The sequence below is a fragment of the Gavia stellata genome, chromosome 9 (genome assembly GCF_030936135.1).
Source record: "Gavia stellata isolate bGavSte3 chromosome 9, bGavSte3.hap2, whole genome shotgun sequence".
Taxonomy (NCBI): domain Eukaryota; kingdom Metazoa; phylum Chordata; class Aves; order Gaviiformes; family Gaviidae; genus Gavia; species Gavia stellata.
In genome coordinates this window covers 16,835,676-16,859,893 of record NC_082602.1, presented here as the reverse complement: position 1 = coordinate 16,859,893, position 24,218 = coordinate 16,835,676, and the positions used below count along the sequence as shown (strand labels likewise).

The 24,218-nt window shown below is 38.0% G+C and overlaps 1 protein-coding gene across 6 annotated transcripts in view; it reads left to right on the top strand.

The window, feature by feature from the left end:
* KAT6B (lysine acetyltransferase 6B) overlaps positions 1-24,218 on the top strand; it is a 104,364-nt gene that overhangs the window by 40,729 nt on the left and 39,417 nt on the right. For 2 of the 6 annotated variants that reach the window (XM_059821022.1, XM_059821021.1), the window contains exons 2-7: positions 8,379-8,487; positions 14,760-14,875; positions 15,034-15,115; positions 16,124-16,256; positions 19,812-19,867; positions 21,663-21,784. In XM_059821022.1, coding sequence (XP_059677005.1) covers positions 8,379-8,487; positions 14,760-14,875; positions 15,034-15,115; positions 16,124-16,256; positions 19,812-19,867; positions 21,663-21,784 — 618 coding nt within the window. Of the gene's footprint in view, positions 1-8,378; positions 8,488-14,759; positions 14,876-15,033; positions 15,116-16,123; positions 16,257-19,811; positions 20,744-21,662; positions 21,785-24,218 lie in introns of all 6 variants that reach the window. The other 4 variants (XM_059821020.1, XM_059821019.1, XM_059821023.1 and 1 more) reach the window with 4 other exon arrangements.

Sequence of the window (24,218 nt, the reverse complement as noted above, 5' to 3'; positions counted from 1 at the left end):
GTATCTTAGTGCCAGTGTTTTTACTAGAGAAGAACCAGTGACTCAGCAGCAGAAAGGTCAATGGCCTAGCTGCTGTCACTTGTTACCTGTAGGAATATAGGTGTTTAGCAATGTTGGTTCTCTACTACTTGGGCCTCAGTAAGAGAAGTGACTGTGTTATTTACAGTGACATTACTTGTATTGCATCTGCTCTTAAAGTAATTGTTCGAGCAGGAAGGATGTCAAGTTATATGCATGTGTTAAAACTAAATCCTTTTTTAAAAAAAACAAAACACGCACAACAAAACCAAAACATAGTGCTCCCTATTTAAAGCTTCCATTTCATAATCACATCAGTGGAAGAAATGTAAAGAAATCCTTCTTTTGTAATCCCATATCAGGTTCTGGAATTTGCAGCCTTTATTGTTTTGCTTTCGTCCTAATTTTTTTCCCTTTAGGTATGCGAGGCAACTAGGCAGGTTATTTCTTGACTTTGTGCAGAAATTCAGCTGCTTCATCTTGAAGTAGAACCAGGGCTCTACTTGTTTTATTTAAAATTGCATTTCAAACACTAGCTCAGTTTCCTAAAGCCCTACTTCTGTATTTAGTATAGCACTACTCAAATCTAGATAGTGCTGACAGTAAACTTGCCCCAAAGAGTAAACTAAATAAAATATGCATATGATCAATTTAATATGCAATTAAACATTTTCCCTGAGCAGTTAGCATCAAGACAACTAATAATTATCCTGTGCCACGCTGCAAACATATTATACACATTTATGTAGGATGGCTTCGGTAATAAGTTATGAATAAAAATACGCATATATACAAACATCTGAGTAAACATAGTATTATGGCAATGAAGTGTGTGTTCTTCATACTGGAGTTTATCTAATCTGCTTTAAAAGCAATACTTTTCCCCAAAGAATGTAAAAATTGACATGCCCATGGCATCGTGACCTGTGAATTATGCCACTGCTTACCTGCTTATGATTGCATGTGTCATCTGCTTCATCCTAGTTGCATTGCAGTAACAGGTAGATTTTGGAGTTAGATGCAATCCCATTCAAACAACTGTATGTACATGTCATTAAAAACAATGGATTCCATGCCAAAAAGTTTGTAAATCTCCTAAGCATATGAAGAAACAGATATATGAAGAAAATGTGAAAATAAGAAGCAAGTGATGAGCAGGATTGTAGAAAGCTAGATACTTAGGTAATTAAGTTTACCTCTGAATGAATACTAGAAGTGTACTTAAAGGTGAGATTCTCAAAACAGTTACATACTACTGATGTGGATGATGTGTTGGGGTTTTTTTAACTACATGTTGTCAAACACAACGGATGGCGTTGTGGTTGATGGAACAGAAGTTGAGGTCATGATGAGGATTATAATGATAGGTAATTGTTTTAAGGCTTATGTGCATCCTTTTTGTGATAGGGTACATGGTGAGTAGCAGAAATATGTTAGGCTCTTAAGACTTCAAGATGGATTTAAAGGATTGAGTTTTAGGGAGGTATGAAGAGTGAAAACTCTTACTGTTCCCTTTTCAATAAAATTTGCCTGTCTATCCTGTTAACCCTGAAATTACTTGCACGCTGTTTCTGTTCATAGGATAATAGAGATCTAGTATTTGTGTATCATGCATAAGGATGTGTCTTCCAGCAGGATGTCGGATGATGTTGGAGTGTTTCTGAGAAGGCATTGAGACAGTTACAGATGTGAGCAGTTGAGGTTTTTGGTTTACTGTTCAAACTTAAATTTCTTGGGAGTGTGTGTGAAACTTTTCATTTCTTTTAATGTGTGTATAACATTGAATGAGACTGGCACTTAAAACCGTAATTCTGTGTACACAGCTAATGCCTAACAGTTTTCAGACAATCTGTTTAAAGCTTCAGAGTGCTATAGCAATGCAAATAGTAATCTCCTTGCTTTCAGTGGGATTTATAGTTGTGGGTAACTTTGCATACTCAAAAATAAGACTGTTCAGGCCTTAACAATGTGACTTTTAAGGGGGCAGGATGTTAAACATGCTAAATGCTTTAAGAATTTCATGGGAATTATAAGTGTAGTCAGATGAGCATGTAAATTGCACAAGCACAAAAACTACAGTAGGAAAAAAATTGGTATTTTGGGCCAGAGTTTTGAGACAAATTCCGGCATAAGCTAACAGAAGTCCAGCTGAATTTTTACCAAGGATTCATTTTATGCAGTGGCAAAGCCTGTTAGTTTCTCAGAATAGATAGCTGTGATACATTAAAATAAACAAACTAATTTACTGGTTGCATAAATGACTTCTAAGTCTTTGCTTAAATATGGGAACTGCACTAGTTTAACTAAATGCTAACAGTATGTTGGTATTTCTAAATTGGTATGATTGTGTGGGCCAATATCAGGGTTTGCACTATATGTGAAGACTGAGAAAGCAATAAGGATAGTGGGTCCTTAATGTTTCAGAACCTGGGAACTATACTAAATAGTTGAAACTCATGATTTTTGTTTGTTGGTGTTGTTTTGTTCTGGTTTTTTTTTTTAAATCAATTGCAAAACACTTCCTGAAGTCACCAAAACCAGTGTTCTGCATTATTTTTAGTCTTTATCTGTAGCAGAAACATACTAAGCATGGTTTTTCTGGTTGTTTTCTGAAGTGACTGATATGATGAAGCTATAATCAAAATTTAGTGTACGCACATTCGTATAACTTTTAGTGAAAGAGGTCTTAAGTATTAGGATAATCACAATTATTGTCTAAAATGGGTTTAAAATGATAAATGTTATGAAACTACATTTTGGAGGTGTACTTATTCTAAAATTAAGATTGGGGTGTGCGGGAGGAACCTGAACCTCTTAAGCTAAGGTTGCAGTAGCATCTAATGCGCCACTGACATCTTCAGCACTATAATTGAGCCCTTGCCAGTCTGTGGACATGGGGCTAGCATCCTTCTTAGGCCTGAAAACCTCACAGTATTCCTTGGGTAGCCCGTGTTTTTGGGGTTTTTTTCTAATTACTGCAGTAACCCAAATCTGAAAACACTAATCTCTGCTCTTTAATTCCCTGTTCTTTCTGCTCTGCCAGATGTTAAAGTTGGATGATATTTTAGATTCTTTATGGTAAATGATGTCACTCATGCATTTTCTCTCTTCTTTGGTGGTTGCTCTTCCTTCCTTTTTCTACCCTGTATCAAATGCATGCAAGAGGATGAGCTGTGATGCTATCCTTCTCCACCTCACCTGCTGCACTGACTTAGTCTCCCCTTGCCCTCTCCACCCCTACCTAGATCCTAATGATTTGTTCTGCTGTCATGGTTTAACCCCAGCCAGCAACTAAGCGCCACACAGCTGCTTACTCACTCCCCCCCAGTGGGATGTGGGAGAGAATCGCAAGAGTAAGAGTGAGAAAACTCATGGGTTGAGATAAAGACAGTTTAATACGTAAAGCAAAAGCTGAGCACGCAAGCAAAGCAAAACAAGGAATTCATTCCCATCAGCAGGCAGGTGTTTGGCCATCTCCAGGAAAGCAGGACTCCATCATGCATAAGGGTTACTTGGGAAGACAAACACCATAACTCTGAATGTCCCCCGCTTCCTTCTTCTTCCCCCACCCAGCTTTATATGCTGAGCGTGATGTCATATGGTATAAAATATCCCTTTGGTCAGTTGGGGTTAGCTGTCCCAGTTGTGTCTTCTCCCAGCTTCTTGTGCTCCCCCCAGCCTACTCACTGGTGGAGTGGTGTGAGAAGCAGAAAAGGCCTTGACTCTGTTTAAGACTGCTCAGCAATAACAAAAACATCCCTGTATTATCAACACTGTTTTCAGCACAAATTCAATAGTCACATACTAGCTACTCTGAAGAAAATTAACTCTATCCCAGCCAAAACCAGCACACATGCATTCCTGCTTTGCATGGTGGGCTAACAGCTCAGAAATCTTCCTTCTCCCATCACTTAGGTTGGGGATATGTAGGCACACTGAGATGAAATCATTACTGGGTTTGCATTGTCCTCCTGATGAAAGGCAGTCACTTTGAAACTTGACCATTTGATGGTCTTCAATCTTCCTCTCTAGACACTTAATGGCGGGCACTTGAACGTGATACTTGTTCTGATAGTTTTGGTTTGTTTGTGAAGTCTCTTATGCAGCACACAAAAAAACCCCATAGTATATATGTTATACCAAATTTTTATTGGGAATAACTGAGCTGCAGACCTTACTTCATCTTCTTAGTGCCTTTTTTAGGAAGGTGGTGCATTTACGAGATCAGAGCAAGGGTTTATATAATGCCTAAAGCAGAGACACTGACTGGGGCCTGCTAAAGAATCTGTGATACTCTTTTTAGTAAGCCAGTCTCTTGAAAATGTACCTGCATAGCTCTTCTTGTTCATACAGCTTTTATGACAGTGTTCTGATCAGCTGTAGTCAGTGGTTGTTTATAGGAATAATTTCACCTCTGCATTTTTGCCTGAAGGGACGGGGGGGGATACATTTAAGACTTGCTATTGTGAACGTTAAAAAGAATGCGTGGTTTAACGTTTGTACTGTATGTGTAGCTGGATAAATAGGTATCTCCTACCAAACTCTAATAATTAATTTGTCAGTGTAAAGCCATACAGTCTGTTTAAAATTTGTATATATTTGAGAAATGTATATACTGTATTTTACAACATAATCCTTTCTTTCCTACTTATTGTAGGAAACTAGGAATTTAAACTTGGGCAGATGATCGCAGTGTGTGGATCACAAGGGTTTCTGAGCCAAAATTACTGATGAGAGTAAAAATATCATGATATGGTACTTGGTTTTTTAACGCTATTTAGAAGATTGATGGACTGCAGTGGTTGGATGTATGATGTTTTAAAGGATTGATTGACTGTGACAGTTGGATGTATGATGCTTAAGTAAGTATTACTCAATTTCTAATTGGAAAGTAAAATAAAAAGCCAGCCTGTTTACAGGTACTGAGTTGATGGTCCGTTATTGCTCTGTGGTGTATAATATATTTAAAAAAAAAAAAATCCTATTGCTAAACTGCTTTTTGTGAAGCTTCCGTTTCTGAACGCAACTGCATGTTGGCTTAAGGTATGAATTTTCTGCAAATTTGCCCCTACTGCAGTCAGTTGGAAATACAGTTATTTTAACAGGGCAGCATTTAAATTTGGATGTGCAATTTCTAGTGACCTAGAACACTAAACCCTTGTGAAAGTTGTAATTTACCTTGTTCCCAAAATTTAAGGAATGAAAAATTCTTCTCAGCTTATTAGCTCTGAAGAAATAATAGTATGTTACTGGATAAGTGTTATTCAGACCTATTTTCAGTGACAGAGCAGACACCATAATCTTAAAAGTTTTTGTAACACAATTATTAATGTGGTTCTTAAATATTAGGTGAAAAAGTTTATTTTCCTTTTAAACTGAGGTTGAAAAACAAGAAAAATATTACTGGTTCATCTAGTGTAAAATACTGCAGTGTTGAATAACTGGCCATACTAGTTGCTGTAAGACATGAAACGGAATTAACCTTCCTGGTGACTAATCGTTATCTTCTGAAAAACAATGATACTTGATTGCTATATTTTTAGAAGAGAAACTACATACAGGTAGGAGATGTATTTCTGTTCAGATTATATTCTGACCCAGTCAAAAAAACCCCAACCCAAAGCCCAAATAGTTTATTCTAATTGAGGCAGTTGTGAGCCAGAAGTAATAATACCAATATGAATATAGTTTCTCTTTGGCTGTGCAAGCTAAAGCAATATGAAACTACATTTTGTTTACCGTACTGACAAGAATGTGTGTATTCTTAACTTTCAGTAGCTCAAAGATCAGACCCAGTAATACAATTAATGTAAATGGCTTCAAAATCTATACTGGAGCCTATAAGTTTCTTGAAAACTTGTGTGTGAAGTGATAGGATTTGCAAGGTCTCTATTACTAGGTTTGGTATGGGAACATCAGACTTTGTATCCTGAACTGCCAACAACCTTTGTCCTTTATTTTACCTTCAGTTAAAAACAAAAAAAAGGGGGGTGGTGGTGAAATAAGAAAGTAAATTAATGTTGGCTAATGGCCATGTCTTTTCCTAGAGCAAGAAAAAAAAAAACTTGGAAAGATAAATGAGGTTGTGGACCTGTAATGTTTTGTAAATTATTTATCAGAGCGAGCCTTTCTGAAATGGCTAAAGCACTGTTATGTCAAAGGGAAGGAGAATGGTATGGTTGCCAAGAGGAGATTTTTACTGGATTCCACTAAAAGAATATTATCTTTCTTTTTTTAGATTATCTGTACTAAACTTTAAGTAGCAGTTAAGAAATGTCCGCAAGATGCTACAAGTGAACAGTTGTTGTGTTTGGATAGCACTGAACCATTTTTCTGCTGCTGATTATTGGTGCAGTTTATGTATTTTTTTGTTAATGTCATTTTGCTCCAAATAAGTCTGTTTAAATGGGACAGATTTGTTGAATTATGATATCTTTCTGGCAAGAATAGTAACTAACTCATTTTCTTTTATTTGTATAGGCGTTGTTTTTAACTTGCAAGTGAAAAATTCTGTAGCTAATTGGTATATCCCTTCCCACCTATAGAATTACTGATTTCGTTCAATGCCATCCTGCCAGAACTGACAAAGAATATAAATAAATTTTAAAAAAAATTCTTGAAGCATCACTTACTTGGAAATCTGCCAGGTTTATAACTTCAACAATCATTTTTGTCCAGGTAGTAATTTAATATTTCAGCTATCCATGTAACGCATAATGGAGGTCTTAGGAACTAACATCATCTGCAGTCCTTAGTCTTACTATTAGTTATAAGAAAGTAATAGTGCAGTTCCCTTTTGTAGTTTATGGAAGAGAACAGACATCTCCATACTTACGAAAAGTCTTTGGCTGTGGTCTTCTTTTATGTATATTCTTTGGGGTATACAAATATGTCGATATTCCAATAACTGGATTGTGAAGACTTGAACAGTGAGCAGACTTTCTGAGTACTAAGCTTTCAGAAGAAGTACTGTGCCTCAGGGTATGTTTATATGGAAGTGGTTGTAGGCTAGGGTAAGGATATGTGTGTTCCTCTTGGCTGGGTAGAACAACTTTACCTTGCTGGTGTCAGTATTCTTTGGAATCTGCTGCTTGATTTAAGGTGATCCTAAAGCTCAATAATATAAATGTAGTTTCAGTATTTCTGTATTATTGAGTTGAGATATAAGGGCATATCTACATGGAACTGATGCCTTCTCAAGAATACCTGTAAAAACAAGCATTCCGCACTTCCCAGAACTGTAATGGAATAAAGATTCATAGGTCAAGTGAAGATAGCATGTCAGCTTTCCAAGTATTGTGGCATAGAGTGGAAATGTAAAATTTGAAGGTGAAACCTACAAATAATTACTTTGATATCAAAAAAACTAACAGCATTGCTTAGCTAAATCTGGAAACTATGAATTTGCAGAAGAATTTATCTTAATTTTTTTAATTGTTGTGACAGTAGCTGCTAGAAGCCAGTCTGGGAAGGTACTCTTATTATTTGAGTATCCCACTTGAGAAATAGTTGCACTTCATTTTATTTGTTACAGGTCTGTTTACAGATACTTCTATGTAGGCATTAATTAATACATTAATATTTTGGGTGATGCAGGTAGGTAGTTTCATTAAAGCTCTAAAACTTACTACAGAAAGTGTTTTGGGGTGTTTAATCTCTGATAGTTTGTTACGTAGCAGAGTAGGAAGATCGGGAAGTAAATTTGTATCAATTCTTCAGTGGTTCTCTGAAGAGTTCTGTGCATTGCTTCCAGACATTGGAAGATTTGCATGGGGTTTTTTATTCCAATTGTGTATCATAGCTGATAGGACTCCTCATACTGGAGTGGATAACTGTTGATCTGTTGAATCCAGTGTTTTTAACCTAACATGGTTTCACAGGGGGGTGTGAGTTGTATTGGATGGAAAAGTAATAAAGTATGTCTTAAATTTGAGAGGTTTTGTAAAAGTTCCTGATTTTTCTTGTGGAAAGGTACTATATTAATCTGTACTAAAGAACAGTTTGTGTCTTAATCTTTGAGTACTATTACATCTGAAGTGATTGTGTTCTGGAGTTGAAATTGTGTGTTCAAGAATAGTGTCCTAAGTTCTAATTTTTCCTCATTTTTGTTAACACTAGTCTTGTATTGGAGAAGTTTACATGGGTTAGTACACAAGGTTGCTTATTATAGGACAACTTAACATTCGTGAAATAACATGTTAAGGTAATAAACTTTGTTATTCCAAAGTTAATAAAATGGACGTTTGTCTTGGTAATTAATACGTGATACAACAAAATGTCAGGTAAAATTGAAAGACAAGACCACTGAGGTGGTTTGGGTTTTTTGCTAGCTAACTCTGTCTGTTTATTTTTAAATCTAGCCACGAGCTGATCCCATCCCGATATGTAGCTTTTGTTTGGGAACGAAAGAATCAAATCGTGAAAAAAAACCAGAAGAGCTGTTGTCTTGTGCAGACTGTGGCAGCAGTGGTAAGTTGGCTGAATTTACAAATACTAGGAATGTTTATGTTTAATTCTGTTTTTAAGGTATTAAAAATATTTTAAACTTCTGAATGTTATCCTCTCTTTGGACATAGATTGAGAACCGAAACAAAGCAGGGAGTGGAAGAGGCATAATTTTTTTTTTACTAAAATTTTGTCATCTGGATAACTGAGAGGTTTGAATTAATCTTTATGCCAAAAGTATAGATATGCTGAGTAAATTAATATGGAAACCACATTTGTAAAATACAGGAAATCTGTTATTGCTTGGGATCTATGTTTGATCTGAAAACTCAGTTTTGCATTGTGACATCAAATGATGATCAAGAATCTTGCTTGCACAGATTTGCAACATTTCGGAAGCGGAGGAATAATCATAATAATAAAGAATGTGTAGCAGTCTTTGCTGTTGCGTAACTTGTGTATGCAATTCATTTTTTTATAAAAATTTTGGTAACCCAAGTGGGAATTTGAATAATATTTCAAATAACATACTAAAGCTGTTTGGCACCTGTTACTTGTCAGGCACAAGATAGTGATTCTCCGCTGATCATTGGTACCTTACTCCTGTGTGTTGCAGCAGCTCTAGCAGACTCCATGTGGCTGTTCTGAATGCAGGTGCTTCCCTTGAAGTGAGCAACTGGGTTAATTTTGAAAACAAAATACTGTAGCACACTATTGCTTTGTGCAGTGCTTGTGTATGGATGATACCAAATGTGTTCTTGGCCTAGGTTATTCCTGACTCGCAGAGGGATTTGGCTAATAAACCTGGGCAAATCTCTTTAGCAACTCTATGTCATAAAGCTTTTTCTGGCGCAACTGTGGAGTTCTGGATGTGCAAATCCTCTGAGCAGTTTAGCTATTCTGAAAAAATCCCCTGTGGAAAATAGCTTTATGCTGGAAGAGGAGTTATTTGGCCAGTATAGTTTGAGTGGACTGCTTTTGTTTAGCTGTGCCAGTAAAAAAACTTTTGCTCCCGTAAGCTTACAGCTGCATTGGGAAGTACTTTTGGTAAAGCTTTGCAAAGTAGACCATCCCATCCCAGCTCAAAGACAATATAGCAGTGCTGCTTAAAGTCACAGGCTGCAACATCCAACTGCTTGGTGCTACCCCTTTGTGCTGGCACCTGGTTGCATACAAACTGTATTGAGGAACAAATGTAGCTGAAAGACAGCAAGTTTGATCTGTTCCCCAGTCCAGTTCACTGCAGAGCTATGCCAGAATGAAGAAGAGAGAAGTGCTCAGGAGGGAAATGAGTAGAGAAGCGGTAGGGTCTGCGTACACCAGCACTGCTTTTGAGAAGGCTGGAAGTGAAAGTATTGTTTTGGTGTCCTTGAATTCAGAGTCCATGTGTATCATCATTTTGTAGGTGTGCTGAAGATAGTCTGTCTTGGATACTGTGATAGCTGCATAAGTACTGGAGTAAAACCAAAACAGTATGGATAAAAAATGGGTTTCCAGTTTATCAGGATATGCTTTTGATTGTGTGCCTCCGAGTCTGTCACCCCAGACAGATTCTTTGCGGTTTAGCCAGTGTATTTTTTCAGTATATTTAAGTAAATTAATGAATAGTGAAGTAAGGAAGTGGCTTTTTTACCCTAGTACGCAAAACCAAACCCCATAGTTTTTTAAATTGTCTTCCTTTAATGGTTTACAGGTTTTCTGTTTTTTCAAATCTGTATTCTAATGTTTGGAAACGTAATAGGATGTGTGCTTGGTTAGACTCTGGTACATGGAGTTTATATTAATCAGGTGAGCTTAGATATCAGCTACTGTTCTGTTGTGTAATAATCCCCTGGTAGGTCTAAGACGCTTTAGAACTGGAAGTCTTGACTTTCATGGATCAGCTTCCTTTTGAATTAACACTGATACATACTCTCTGCCTCATTAAGACTAAATTATTTAATTAGTTCCTCAGATGTATCAGATACAAAGAATGAAATGTTGAGACTGCCAATCAGATTGCTGGATGGTTAAACTTTAGCTACTGATGCCTAACTAAAATAAAAACCAATCTCAGTGCAATTTATAAGTAACAAAACTTCACTCAAGTGGAGGTTCATTGTAATTGGATCTGTAATTTTGCACATTGCAGTGTATCTCAAAGTTTTGCTGTCTAACAAACATAAAAGAAATTGCATGTTGCGCACAGCAAGCAAATAGTTCAGTTGATCAGAGATTAAATTGCAGTGCCCACTGCTGGCATGTCTGCTTTCCTTTATGTTTTTGTGTCAGTTGCTTGTGTCTTTTCAGGTAATGTTTCTGTGTTCTGAAAGCAGAAACTATCTGGATATCTGCACGTTTCATTGATTTTACTCTTATTTTGTGGTATTTGGAAGGATAATGTATTAGGACAGTGGAAATGAAATGCCCTGCTATGTCACTTTGTACAGGGCATTGTCTAAAGGAGTAAGATGAGGGATGTCAGATGTGAGAAAACAAACCCTATTACAAAAGCAAACATTGCTCTTTTTTCCTCCTTCCCGCTTTTTTCCCTATCTTTTTGATTTTGAAAAATCTATAGACTTGAAACTGGAATTGAACTCTACTTCTGTTTTCCCAGTTGCTTCCCAGAAGCAATTAAACAGCTGCTGCTGACATATTTTAAAAGGGAGTTGAAGTCTTAGTAAGAGGAGGAAAAAAAGCTGAGTTACTGGGCAACTATAATAAATACTTTAAAAAAGGGGGGAAAAAATAGTTAGAAGTAGAATACCTGTGGGTACTGTCCTTTGAAACAAATAGTATGTTAAGCTGAGAAGGCAAGAGGGTTACTGATCGAAGATGGGTAAGGGAGGCCGGAGAGCAGAACAACAAAGACATCAAAGTCAGGTCAAGAGGAGTAGGGACAGAAAATGTTTGGAAAGGACTGTGCAGAGATTGCTTTATAAAGGAGATTTAGGGTACGCTTTAAGAATAAGGGAATATGGGAATTGTCTTATTATTGCTGTCTGTGGGAGGATGTTGACTAGTTGGATAAAATGAACTGCTAAGAAACCTGCAGGTGGAAAAACCTACTACATGCCCAAGAGAGGTGCACTGATCCTCTCTGCTTATAGCCAAAGTCACCCTAAATAATAATGCTTTCTTCCTAAAAGGTAATCAAACACAAGGGTTTTTTTTTTAAATTATCTTACACATTAGTTCCCAACATTTGTTTAAAAGTTAAAAATAACTGGAGATATTAGCATATCTAATTTAGCACTGTACATAATTCTTGTCACTGATACAATGCTTGTTCTTCTAAAAGACTATTTGTTTTGTCAAATCCTTTGAAGAATAAACAAGGCCGAAATTTGCAACAAGAAAACAAAAGTGGGCAGGTTAAAGGCATTGTCTTCAGTCTCAAAGGAGTGAGACGTTCTGTTTTAACTTCCTGATCTCACCTATTTCTGCCACATCAATGTATTGCAAATCTTAACCTTTTCTAACTGGGATGGATAATAATGGATTTTAAAGCCTTTAATTTTTAATAGCTTTATTTTAAAGTAAGCCTATATGTATTCCTGGTGGAAATGGCCAGCTTTCAAAGGTCTGAATTTCCAGTAATCTGTTAAACTTATGTGCTGCATGAAAATATCGATGCTGCTGAGGTTTAGAAGAAAGTCAAGTGATTGAACGAGTAGAAACTACCTCTGAAACACTTCAAACTGGAGATTGATCAAGTGTTGAAACCCTCTTGGCAGATGTATCAGCTTCTGGATATGGTGAAGATAGTATGTTCTCTATTTCAGTTTAGATCAGTTAGAGCTGATCTACTGTGGGTTTTGAAGCCAGAAACATGCTTTCCCTCTTCAGCTCTTCCAAATGTAAATAAACTAGCTGTAAAATCACTGAAGGTCCCAGTGACTTGGTTCAACTGACTACAGAAATTTGTTAAACTATGAAAGTACTTAAACAGAGTCCCTTTTTAAAAGTGAAACCTGTGTTGATTACCACTTCATGTCTGGTAGGCATTACCCTCTACTTGTTACTGTTATATTTTTCACTGTGTCAATCTGTGTCCAAAATGAAGAGTGTAAGTAGTATCAGCTATTAAAGAACAATATCATATGGTACTTCAAAATATGAAAATTTCTGTGCTGGCTCTGCTAAGTGCACACCCAGGAAAGACAGTAAAAGAACATGGTAAATGCGTAGTGATGATTCCCACTTGTGCTCTTCCAGCCTCTAGTTATTTGTGGCTCAAGGATTTGGAGTTGCAGGCAGAATCTTCGTATTTAATACAAATGGATTTTTTCTTGAATTTTTGTCAGATAGATAGTAAAATCTAACACTTAAGGATGTTAACAAATAGATTAAGCTGTGTAATTGCTTGAATGAGAGATATTTTAGTTGGTAGATAACAGAGAAATAAAGTAACCCTGTTACACCTAATCTGTGCACAGTTACGAACCAGTGAGAGTGGACATTTATGTTTATACTTCTCAGTTATTTACTTAAAGCAAAGTTAAAATCAAGAATTTAAACCACAACTTACTTGCTCCTTGAAGTAAATCACTTTTATGCAGGGTAGATAACTGGAATCAAATGTACTTATATGGATGTAATTGGTTTATGATTACACTTTAATGTGTTAATATAGTTGTTAAGTCATGGTTGATGAAACAGGTCTTTCTGTGATATTGATTATTAATATCAGCCACTCTAGGGAGCTTTTTTCTTACTTCTTAGCAGATTTTTTTAAATGAAGCACTTGTTAAGCTTTATTGAAGGGAACAGGGTAGCATTGAACTCAACTATGCAGTTACAGAATATATTTGTCACTTTCAAGAAAAATAGTCACTTTAAGTGCATACTTGGTTTTAACCACAAAAATTTGTTAATGTATCTTAAACTGTATGGTAAGAATCAAATGGCAGTGCTTTTTCAATATCTTTTGGTTTTGAAACTACTCTTTGAATTTATTATTGATTGTTCTTTACTAATAGATTATATTCCTGCTTTTTATTTTGAGAATATGCTATATTTACACAATTTAAGTTGTCTTTTAAAGTCTAACAAAAAGTGGATTAAGCCTTGGGTACATACAATAGAAGGAAATAAAATCTGAAATTTGCACTCATTAAAGTGGCTTTTTCATTCCATCAGTCATCTTTGCCATTCATGCCTCAGTCCATTACAAGATGAAAATATCAAATGCTCATGATTAGCCTGTATTCTTATTTGTGCTGGTTTAGCTCAGTCTTGGACTGAGAAACAGCGGATGGAGAAAGTCTGAATCACCATGACTAGACTGTTACCTGGGAAAAAGCACGTATCCCGACTCTGACAGTGAGAAGAAAGCATCGTCATGTGCATCGCATCACTGCAGCGATCTATAAGTGCAGCATGGCATCAGGGATTCTTATCTCTCTGACAATTTGTGGGTTGATGTTATTGATAGTCTCTGAATATAATACTGGCAAGAAGTGTGTCCCTGGGAAGGCTTATCCCTTCCTATTTAGTCGTGCAATCTTTTCTGGATTAAGGGTACACTCTAAGGTTGTTGAAGACATGAAAAGTCACTGCCAGTATTGGCTAAGGTGTTGTATGTGTTCAGTTGTCTGATGTCTTGTATTAATTGGAAAAGCCATGTAGGCCTTCTAGGCTACCATGAAAAGAGGATGGTCCCGCTAGGGAATAAAATATAGTTTCATGGGAAGCAGTAGTTCAGCTACTCCTCCCGCAGTGTCCTCCCCCCAGTTTTACATCTTCCTTTGCAGTAAGCTTTTCTTGTGCCAATTGCCTACTTCATTTTTTTTTTTTCCTTCTTACTGCTCTGAAATTGTCCTTTTGTATTTAATTAAGTAATAAGTTGAAATGAAGAATACATGTAGTTTGACTATTAAGTTTCTCTGGTAGATACTTAGTATATTTAGAAAAATAACTAATACAGTTTTATCTAAAGACTTCCTCTGTTTATGTTGCACTGCTATGAAAGGGGAGTGGGGTCAAGTTCGTAAAAATACTTTTTTCAGAACCAATGGCAGTTTAATATGCTATGGAAATAACCTAGTGAAAATAAAAATTCAATTTCGGGCGCTTGTGTAGACCTTTCACAGGTGTCAGTTACAGTAGAAGTTCACTTTCTACCTCTCTTCATAAATGAGTTTGGCAGTTATTGTGTATCTTTGTATGAAGTAGGTGAGTTAAATAATGTGTTGCAAAGTTCTGAAAACAGCTGGTGTTTGCAGGGTTCTGGTGGTGCTGGCTACATCCTGTTGAACTTAAGAGTTTTACCAATCTTAAATCTCAAGCTTTAAATATTTTGGTTTTTTTAGGACATCCATCATGCTTGAAATTCTGTCCTGAGTTAACAACAAATGTGAAGGCCTTAAGATGGCAGTGTATTGAATGCAAGACATGCAGTGCATGTAGGATCCAAGGCAAAAATGCAGTAAGTTAGACTGTTGAGTATTATCTGACTTTTCTTTGTTTACCGTAGCTCTATACTTAGCACATGTGCAAATACAAATCACTGATGTACAACTTCAAGCAATGCTGTATTAAGTCTTTTTTTCCTCTTCCTCTTCCTCCCCCGCCGCCCCCCTTCAGGATAACATGCTTTTTTGCGACTCCTGTGATAGAGGGTTCCACATGGAGTGCTGTGACCCACCACTTTCCCGAATGCCAAAAGGTGATAATAAAAATCCTTTCAATGAAAATACTTTCATTCACAGTCTTTTCTAATATTAAGTGACCAAAAGCTCTTGAGCATGCTAATTATTTTTGCACTGGTGAACAGTATAATTTCCATCATGTCAAAGCCAATACTTTACTTTTCTTTACTTGAATTTTTTTTTTCTCAGGAAAATAGTAAAGGTTTGTGGTCAGTTGACCAGATGAATTCACTGTGTATTGAGTTGTTGGCCAATTTATTGAAGGTCAAGTTTTACAAAGGCTGTTAAAATGTTTGGAGTATGTATACTAACAAAGAAATCCTTAGAGCAGGTGAAAGAGCCTGCTTCTTCATGCCTTTTGTAAGAGTAATTTAAAAAACAGACAAACAAAACACCTGTGTCTTCAGGTCTCTAATCTCTAGATTTCTGGTAGCAACTCTCACTTCTGCTCTCGCATCTTTATGGCTTTCCCTATTTAGTCTTAAAGTTACACTAAAGACTTTTTCCAGCTTTTTTTTTTCCCAAAATGCTAGCCTAACCTATAATAAATAAGTGTTCAGACATGGTCATCTATTGTTAAAAGGATGTCAAATTCAAGTTGTTGTATATTGAAACAAACATACCTATGTGTGATGTAGTATTTTTCTTTAGTGCAGTCTAGCCTAGATTGCTTTGTAATGCACATGTAATTTTTTTTCCTCATCTTAATTGTGTCTGAAGAAAGATCTAGGTAGTATAAGGAGGGACAAGCTAGAACAGAAATTCTTCTAAAAACACACTTGCTCACAATCTCTTTCTGTGATACTTGTTGCCTCTTTTTTTTTCCCATTTCCATGAGCACTTTGCTTTCCAAAATTTCAAAGTATGTGTAGAAGTGGATTACTTCTCTCTGTCCACTTCCCCTTACCTATGTCCTGTTCATAAGATAATTTGTTGACTTCGCGTACTTGGCGTTTATCTTGGTAGACACCTGCAGTACAGATTAAATAAACTGTGTACAATTAAACTTTTTTTCCTTTATGTAGGGATGTGGATTTGCCAGGTCTGTAGACCAAAGAAGAAAGGGAGAAAGCTACTTCATGAGAAAGCTGCCCAAATAAGGCGACGATATGCAAAACCTATTGGACGACCGAAAAATAAACTAAAGCAACGAATGTTGTAGGTTTCTCTTGAATTTTTTTAATGTTTCTGAGAATGTAGTCAGATAAGAGTTGATGCAGGTTCAACTACAGTTTTAAACTGTATTTCAAGTTGGGCAAAGGAGGTGAAGAGTATTCTACTATATGCCTTTCAGCCCAGTGGCCAGTAACTTCTTCATTTTAGTGGGTGCTTTTTGTGTCATGTCAGAAGGTGATGAAAAAAATTCCTGTAACGTACTTTTCTAGATACCATAATTTTTTAACAAAACTTGTACCTATAGAAAATGCAAATAAAAGACTGTGTGATAACATATACCACAGCTATCTCTTTAAATGTAACTTCAAATAACTGAAGTACATACAGAATCTGTACTAAGTGGATAACAGGGAGTTACTTATATCCAACTTCAGGAGACTGTTCTGCTCAAAGACCTGTTCAAAAGTTGTATAAAAATGACTTTATTAGTTACTATCAGTTCACAAAATCCATTCCAAAAAGCAAACTATGCAAGTACTATGGAAGTTCTGGTTTCAGTGGTACTCTGGAAAAAATTGTTACTTGAATTCTGCTGTTAAGCTGCCACTGGTTACTAGGGAAGGAGGTTGCAATTCCTCTTGCTTCTCAGGAATGTGTTTATCTAAAAGAAGAGAGCACTGTAATTCTTCTGGCATCTGTTTTTCCAGGGAACACTGTAGTTGGACATTTTAAGGCTTGGTTGGAGGATTGTATAAGTAGCGTTCAAATGCTGAGTTGGCATTACACTGAGTGTTAAAACAGGAACAGATTCTGGGTTAACTCTAGTAGCATGTTGCCCTCCATCACATGTTCCTATCCACATACGCCTTTCTTCCCCTCGTATTTAACTATCTGTTTGGCCATGTCAACTCAGCAACTGAAAAGCTTTCTGGCTCTATCTACTACTCGTTCTGTCACGTGGCTGATACCCAACCATTTTTCTCTGTAGTCTAAACACCTGTTTGATACTCTTCAGAATTGCATGGTAGCTGCTGTAAAACTTTGCATTTTGCAAAATAAGGATTTCTGGAGCCAGTGGAGCTAACATGTAAAAATAGAATGAAAAAAAATATACTCATGGTACTAGAGTACAGCACACTAGCCAAGTTGATGTACTTGCTGCTGTGCAGCTTGCTATATTCTCTTCCCCTCTCTGCCAGGATCTCTTGTCTTGTCTTTCTGGTCCTTGTCCTAAAGTTCATTGTATGTTGCTCTAGGAAGGTAGTACAGGAGAAGAATGAAGTGTGGCTCTACATGAAAGTAAAAGATCTAGTGGCTCATGAGAGCATGCTGTTAAAGGAAGAGTGGGTGAAACATTCTTTTACTTCTCTTGACTAAATAACTTAGGAATTTGCAGGTCATTGAAGTAGCCATACAACTTCCAGTGTTTTAATTGAAATTCCTATATATCATTGTGTGTGCATAATAAAAATATTCCCTATATCTCTAGCTACACTTCTGCTTTTTACCCCTTTGAAAAGTCCTAATCCTTCAACTGGAGGTAGGGGTTCTAATACAGTACTGCCATCTTACTTGTCTAAAAACATCTCCCTGATTTGGGTTCCCACAGTGGATTTAGCAGGAATTTCTGTCTGACACAGTAATTCTGCTTCTCCTCCTTCCTCATACATGTAAAAGGAAGGTTGTAAAGGTTGTGAGAGTTTTACTGTTACATTTTGCTAAGGGGATTCTGAGCTGCAACTTGTAAAATAAATGTTGTGCTAAAGGATGCAGAAGTTCTCTTAGCATTGGATAATGATTATGAATATTTTTATGAAGACTTTCTTTTCTTTGTGGCATGTGAGCCACATGAGCATGTTAGAGTAGGGCTTGATGGGGTTCTTTGTATAATAAATATTTGCAGTACTGTGGGCACATTTCTATTACTTCTGTGTCAAATATAAATATATTAAAAAAACCAAAGTAATCTTGTTTTGGAAATATAGTGATCAGGAGATGGGATAAGAGAAGAACCTCTTCCTCATGGAATCCTATTTAAAAATGATCATTGGGTACGGAAGATGACAGTGTCGTACATAAGTCTGTGGTCACATGAAATACAGGAAGGTTAGATAATGTCACTTAGTTCTTTTTGTGTAGTAGAAAGAAAATACGTCCAGTAGTACTGGAATAATTTTTTGCCTGTTGACCATCTGTAGGAAGCCCTTCACACACAAATTACTGTGTAGGATTAACTAAAACCAGGTGTGTGTTAGCCTCTGGCACTGATGGTGATTATTACATCTGGTAGTGAGAATAGATCTTGTGATGGACATAAGCTTATGGCACCAAAGGATTCAAAACACTTTAAAAGTTTTTGGTTTTGTTGCGTCTTAGGAGCTAACCAAATTTAAGGATGTGTAAGTGGAAAAGGGGCTAGTTCTTAAACTGGTGAGCCCTTGGAGTTCAGTACACCAGATGGTAGCCCCAGGCTGTTCAGCCTCTAATTAGAAGTGACCTGTTGGAATTAATTACTTCAGCATCTCAATTAAGAAGGCAAAATCTGTGGAAGAAAACTTTCCGCTGCAAAGTAAATAAGCTAACTTCAAAGATCAGGATGGAAAAGGGAATGGAAGCATTTGATGCAACTGTATAGCTTTGTTTGGATTTGCAATTTGATCGTGCCTCCTGATACCTATTTCTTCTATTGCAAATATTTGTAGACGTTCTGTTTCTATATACTTAAAATATACTACTCTTCAGCGTATCCTTCAGTGTTGCTCCTCTCTTCAGTCATTAGAGACCAGCTAAACCTGTACTTCTGCTGTCACAAATGTTGGCTTTCAGCATGCTGTTTTTCTTCCTAGCATTTAAGTGACATTCACCACTCTTTCTTCTTAACACCTTCCATGTTAGGCCTGATTGGTTTATGGCTTTTCTACAAATACCACTTGGTCTTACAGTTTTGCTCTTTCTTCTCCTTTGCTATTTTTGTTTTTGCTACTGTTACAATTTCTAAAGAAAACAGAGTCTCTTTCTTCGGTTTTGTTCTAATGCTCTTCATGAACTACTTCATTTTGCTTTTAAGTCTTTGGTGGTAATTTTTACTACTAGTGTTGACATACATAATCCAATGAGAGTGTGGAAAAATAGCAGTTTCTTGAAAACTGACTGTATTGCTTTAAAGGACTAATAGACTTTGTCTACAGCTTAAGCAAATGGTCTGAAGTTAAGTGTTTTGATATGCAGTAATTTATTAACACAACATTTGCATTTTGTTTGTGTGTACGATAAACTCTGTGATGATAGAGCAGTTATGGTACTCAGACACAGTGCATTGACATTTTTCTCCAAAGAACCACACTTTTGTGGTGGGGAGGCTGTCTACTTGGGAGATCTTGTTTATTGCAGCTGCTTCTATTTGTATGTTCTGTGGACTATCTTTTAAAGAAGGGGGGGAGGGGAACAAAAAGAAAAAGGAAAAATAGTTGGATGTTATAGTGTGAAATGTATTTCCAAAGTGTACAGTGGCATAAGTAACCTGTATAAACTGTAGCACTATTTGGCAGTAGTTACAGATTTTTAATGCTGATTTTTATTTTCCGAATTTTTGCATAGGTCTGTAACCAGTGATGAAGGATCCGTGAATGCATTCACAGGAAGGGGGTCACCTGGTAGGGGTCAAAAGACTAAAGTCTGTACCACACCTTCATCTGGTCATGCTGCATCTGTGAAGGATTCAAGCAGCAGATTGCCTGTTACAGACCCCACTCGGCCTGGTGCCACCACCAAAATCACCACCACCTCCACCTACATATCTGCCTCTACACTTAAAGTTAACAAGAAAACCAAAGGGCTCATTGATGGCCTTACTAAGTTCTTTACACCATCACCTGATGGTCGCAGATCACGAGGTGAAATAATAGACTTTTCAAAGCACTATCGTCCAAGGAAAAAGGTCTCTCAGAAACAGTCATGCACTTCTCTTGTGTTGGCTACAGGTACCACACAAAAGCTAAAACCTCCACCTTCTTCACTTCTACCCCCAACCCCCATCTCTGGTCAGAGCCCCAGTTCGCAAAAATCCAGCACTTCCACTTCTTCTAACTCTCCCCAGAGTTCTTCCAGTCAGTCAAGCGTACCCTCCTTTAGCAGCCTTCCTAATAACAGTCAGCTAAAGGGACTCTTTGATGGACTCTCTCATATCTATGCCACTCAGGGACAGTCTCGAAAAAAGGGACACCCAAGCTATGCACCACCCAAGCATTTGCATCATAAACCAGAATTACCTTCCACATCAAAATCTAATAGCCATTTCTATGGAAAGAAAGAGGTTAGAAGTAGGTTTATTTCTCATGCCTGTACCTCTGGATGGGGTGTGTCTAGAGGACATGCTTTTAAAGCAATTGCTCACCTCAAGAGAACAACTTTCCTTAAAAAGCACAGAATTCTAAGCAGATTAAAGTATAAAGTGACCCCTCAGATGGGGACCCCCTCACCAGGGAAGGGGAGCTTGGCAGACGGAAGGATTAAACCTGTTCAGAATGATGGTAAGCAAAGGTCAAAGCGCCAACCAAACCTGCGTCCCGTCCAAAACCAAAATTCTTATATTGTCACATAGGTCTTAGCTATTTCTCTTGTTCTTACTTCACTTTCATACAAAAGCAACGAAACTTTGACCTTTTATCTAATGCTGACTAAATCTCCAAAATGTGTGTGGGGGGTTTTTTGTTGGGTTTTTTTTTCCTGACTAATATCACACCACCTCTTTATTTTTTGCATCTGTAGTGACACTAGGAGCCCCAAATGCCTTCATAATGTTGCTTATGGCTGTGTAGTACCGCATGAGTAGCCACTTTTCATGCTACTTCCTTTTCTCTGGCAGTAGAGCTGTCATCATGATTGTGTGCTGTCAGTGCTTATAATGGTGGGCATTTCAATTCATTTCCTTCTGCTCCATTGCTTTTTCATGAACAATTCCATCCTGCTACAGTCTCCACAACACTTGATCTGTACTGCTGTGAACTACCTTTTTTATAATTACTTTTATTTAAGAAAAAATATGTTTGAATGTAGATTTAGCTTAGCATTGGTCTCCAGCTTTTAAGGGCAACTTTTTTCTCTAATTTTTATTTTTGCCTTGTAGAGTATACTGGAATTTATCAGGTAGCATAGTTCTAGTGATAGAATATACTACATTTCATGAGGTTCAAAACTAATTCAGTAGAACTGGACTGTAAAGGCTTATACAGGCAGACAAGCAAGTGCAAAAACAGCTCATGCAACAGCAAACTATAAAACAAGAAGGGGGGAAGGTTTCATTTCTGTTACTTAGTAATCCCAAATTTAGTTAAAATGGGAAGTCACAACAGCCATAGTTGCTACAATCCTATGTAGGAGTATCATTTTGGTAAGGCACGTGTAACCTTCATGTCTGTGAATAAACTTTTTGCTGGTTTTAAATAACAGATACTGAAATCAAACTAAGCATCAAACAAGAAAATACGGATGTATTTCTGGTGGGAAGCAAGGACACTGTTACACAGGAGGATTTGGAAGTATTTAAGCAGGCTCGAGAACTTTCCCTGGAGGTAAGAATCATGTTGCATAAAATGTAGTTATTTCTGTAAATAAAAACTCAGTTCATTTTCATGTGTCTACTCATCTTCATTTTTAATATACTACTTTTTATCTGGTATGTTGTGCCTGCTGTGAATTTAATGTGGGAGACACCATATATACACTTACATTCTCCTAGATAGGATGCAAGGCATCACACTGGAATGGGTCAGATGATAAGTGACACTTGAGATAGATATTTGAAAGATATACTGGAGCATTTTGGACACAGGACTACCACTGATTAAGCATAGAGATTGAGCACAGCTGACATCCTGGTCAGGACTGAGAGGATGTTGGTCAATAAGAATGTACCTGATGATTTTCCTCTGCGGATAAAGCAACCACTGTGAAAAGTTAAGTCTGTCCTAGCAAATACTGTTTTGTAGGAAACTGGGTGTAGTGAGTTCGTAACTTTGTTTTACCCAATGATTTAACACACTTTTTGAGTTTAAGTACTATAGACTTTATCTAGCAGTGAAAGTACCTGAGCCAGCATGACGCCCATCTACAAGAAGGGCTGGAAGGAGGATCCAGGGAACTACAGGCCTGTCAGCCTGACCTCGGTGCCAGGGAAGATTATGGAGAGGTTGTTCTAGAGGGCGCTCACAGGGCACTTGCAGGACAACCAAGGGATCAGGCCCAGCCAGCACGGGTTCATGAAAGGCAGGTCCTGCTTGACCAACCTGATCTCCTTCTATGACCAGGTGACCTGCCTAGTGGATGAGGGAAAGGCTGTGGATGTTGTCTACCTGGACTTCAGTAAAGCCTTCGACACTGTCTTCTCCCATAGTATTCTCCTGGAGAAGCTGGTGGCTCGTAGTTTAGACAGGTGCACTCTTCGCTGGGTAAAAAACTGGGTGGATGGCCGAGCCCAGAGAGTCTTGGTGAATGGAGTCAAATCCAGTGGGTGGCTGGTCACAAGCGGAGTCCCCCAGGGCTCAGTTTTGAGGCCGGTCTTGTTTCATATATTTGTCGATGATCTAGATGAGGCGATTGAGTGCTCCCTCAGCAAGTTTGCAGACAACAGCAAGTTGGGCGGGAGTGTTGATCTGCTCGAGGGTAGGAAGGCTCTGCAGAGGGATCTGGACAGGCCAAGGCCAATTGTATGAGGTTCAACAAGGCCAAGTGCCGGGTCCTGCACTTGGGTCACAACAACCCCATGCAACGCTACAGACTTGGGGATGAGTGGCTGGAAAGCTGCCCTGCAGAAAAGGACCTGGGGGTGTTGGTCAACAGCCGGCTGAATATGAGCCAGCAGTGTGCCTAGGTGGCCATGAAGGCCAATAGCATCCTGGCTTGTATCAGAAATAGTGTGGCCAGCAGGAGCAGGGAGGTGATCGTGCCCCTGTACTCGGCTCTGGTGAGGCCGCACCTCGAAGACTGTGTTCAGTGTTGGGCCCCTCACTCCAAGAAGGACATTGAGGTGCTGGAGGGTGTGCAGAGAAGGGCGACGAAGCTGGTGAAGGGTCTGGAGCACAAGTCTTCTGAGGAGCGGCTGAGGGAGCTGGGATTGTTTAGCCTGGAGAAGAGGAGGCTGAGGGGAGACCTTATTGCTCTCTACAATTACCTGAAAGAGGGTTGCAGAGAGGTGGGTGCTGGTCTCTTCTCCCAAGTGACATGTGATAGGACAAGAGGAAATGGCCTCAAGTTGCTCCAGGGGAGGTTCAGGCTGGATATTAGGAAAAATCTCTTTACTGAGAGAGTGGTGAGACACTGGAATAAGCTGCCTGGGGAAGTGGTGGAGTCACCCTCACTGGAGGCGTTCAAGGAACGTGTGGACGTGGCCTTGGGGGACATGGTTTAGTGGGCATGGTGGTGGTGACTTGATGATCTTACAGGTCTTTTCCAACCGTAGTGATTCTGTGGTTCTGTGAATCTGACCTAAAACTGTTTATACCAGGTGGTGTTAATCTTCTTCTTTAAGTTATGTAGTGGTAATCTAAAGCTTGGACATAGCAGCTGAATCTTCCTATAGCAAAACAGACTTCTACTGTTCTGTGTCTGTGAAATGAGCAACCAGTGTCTTTAAGAACCTGGGTCAGAAGGGAGGTGCATGTAATATTTCAACTGTTGCTTTTTATAAAATTGCATTATAAATGAGTATGTCTTGTACTTTTTTCAGTAATGGAAGTCACTTATTTTTTTTCAGGTTTAGGATACAAGAACTGACATTACATGCTATGGGTCAATGCAGTGACATTTTTGTAGTCTTAATTCAGAGTGTGTTAACCAACAAACTCAAACCGAGTTTAAAGATTCAACTTCATTATTAGTTTGTACTTCCATTTGCTTGTGGAAATGGTTTCCACCTCTTCCTTTCTTTGTCTTTCATATGCAGTCCAACAATGTCAGGTGGTAAGATTTCTAAAATTTGTGGCATGGTGATGACTTTCTTCCCCACCA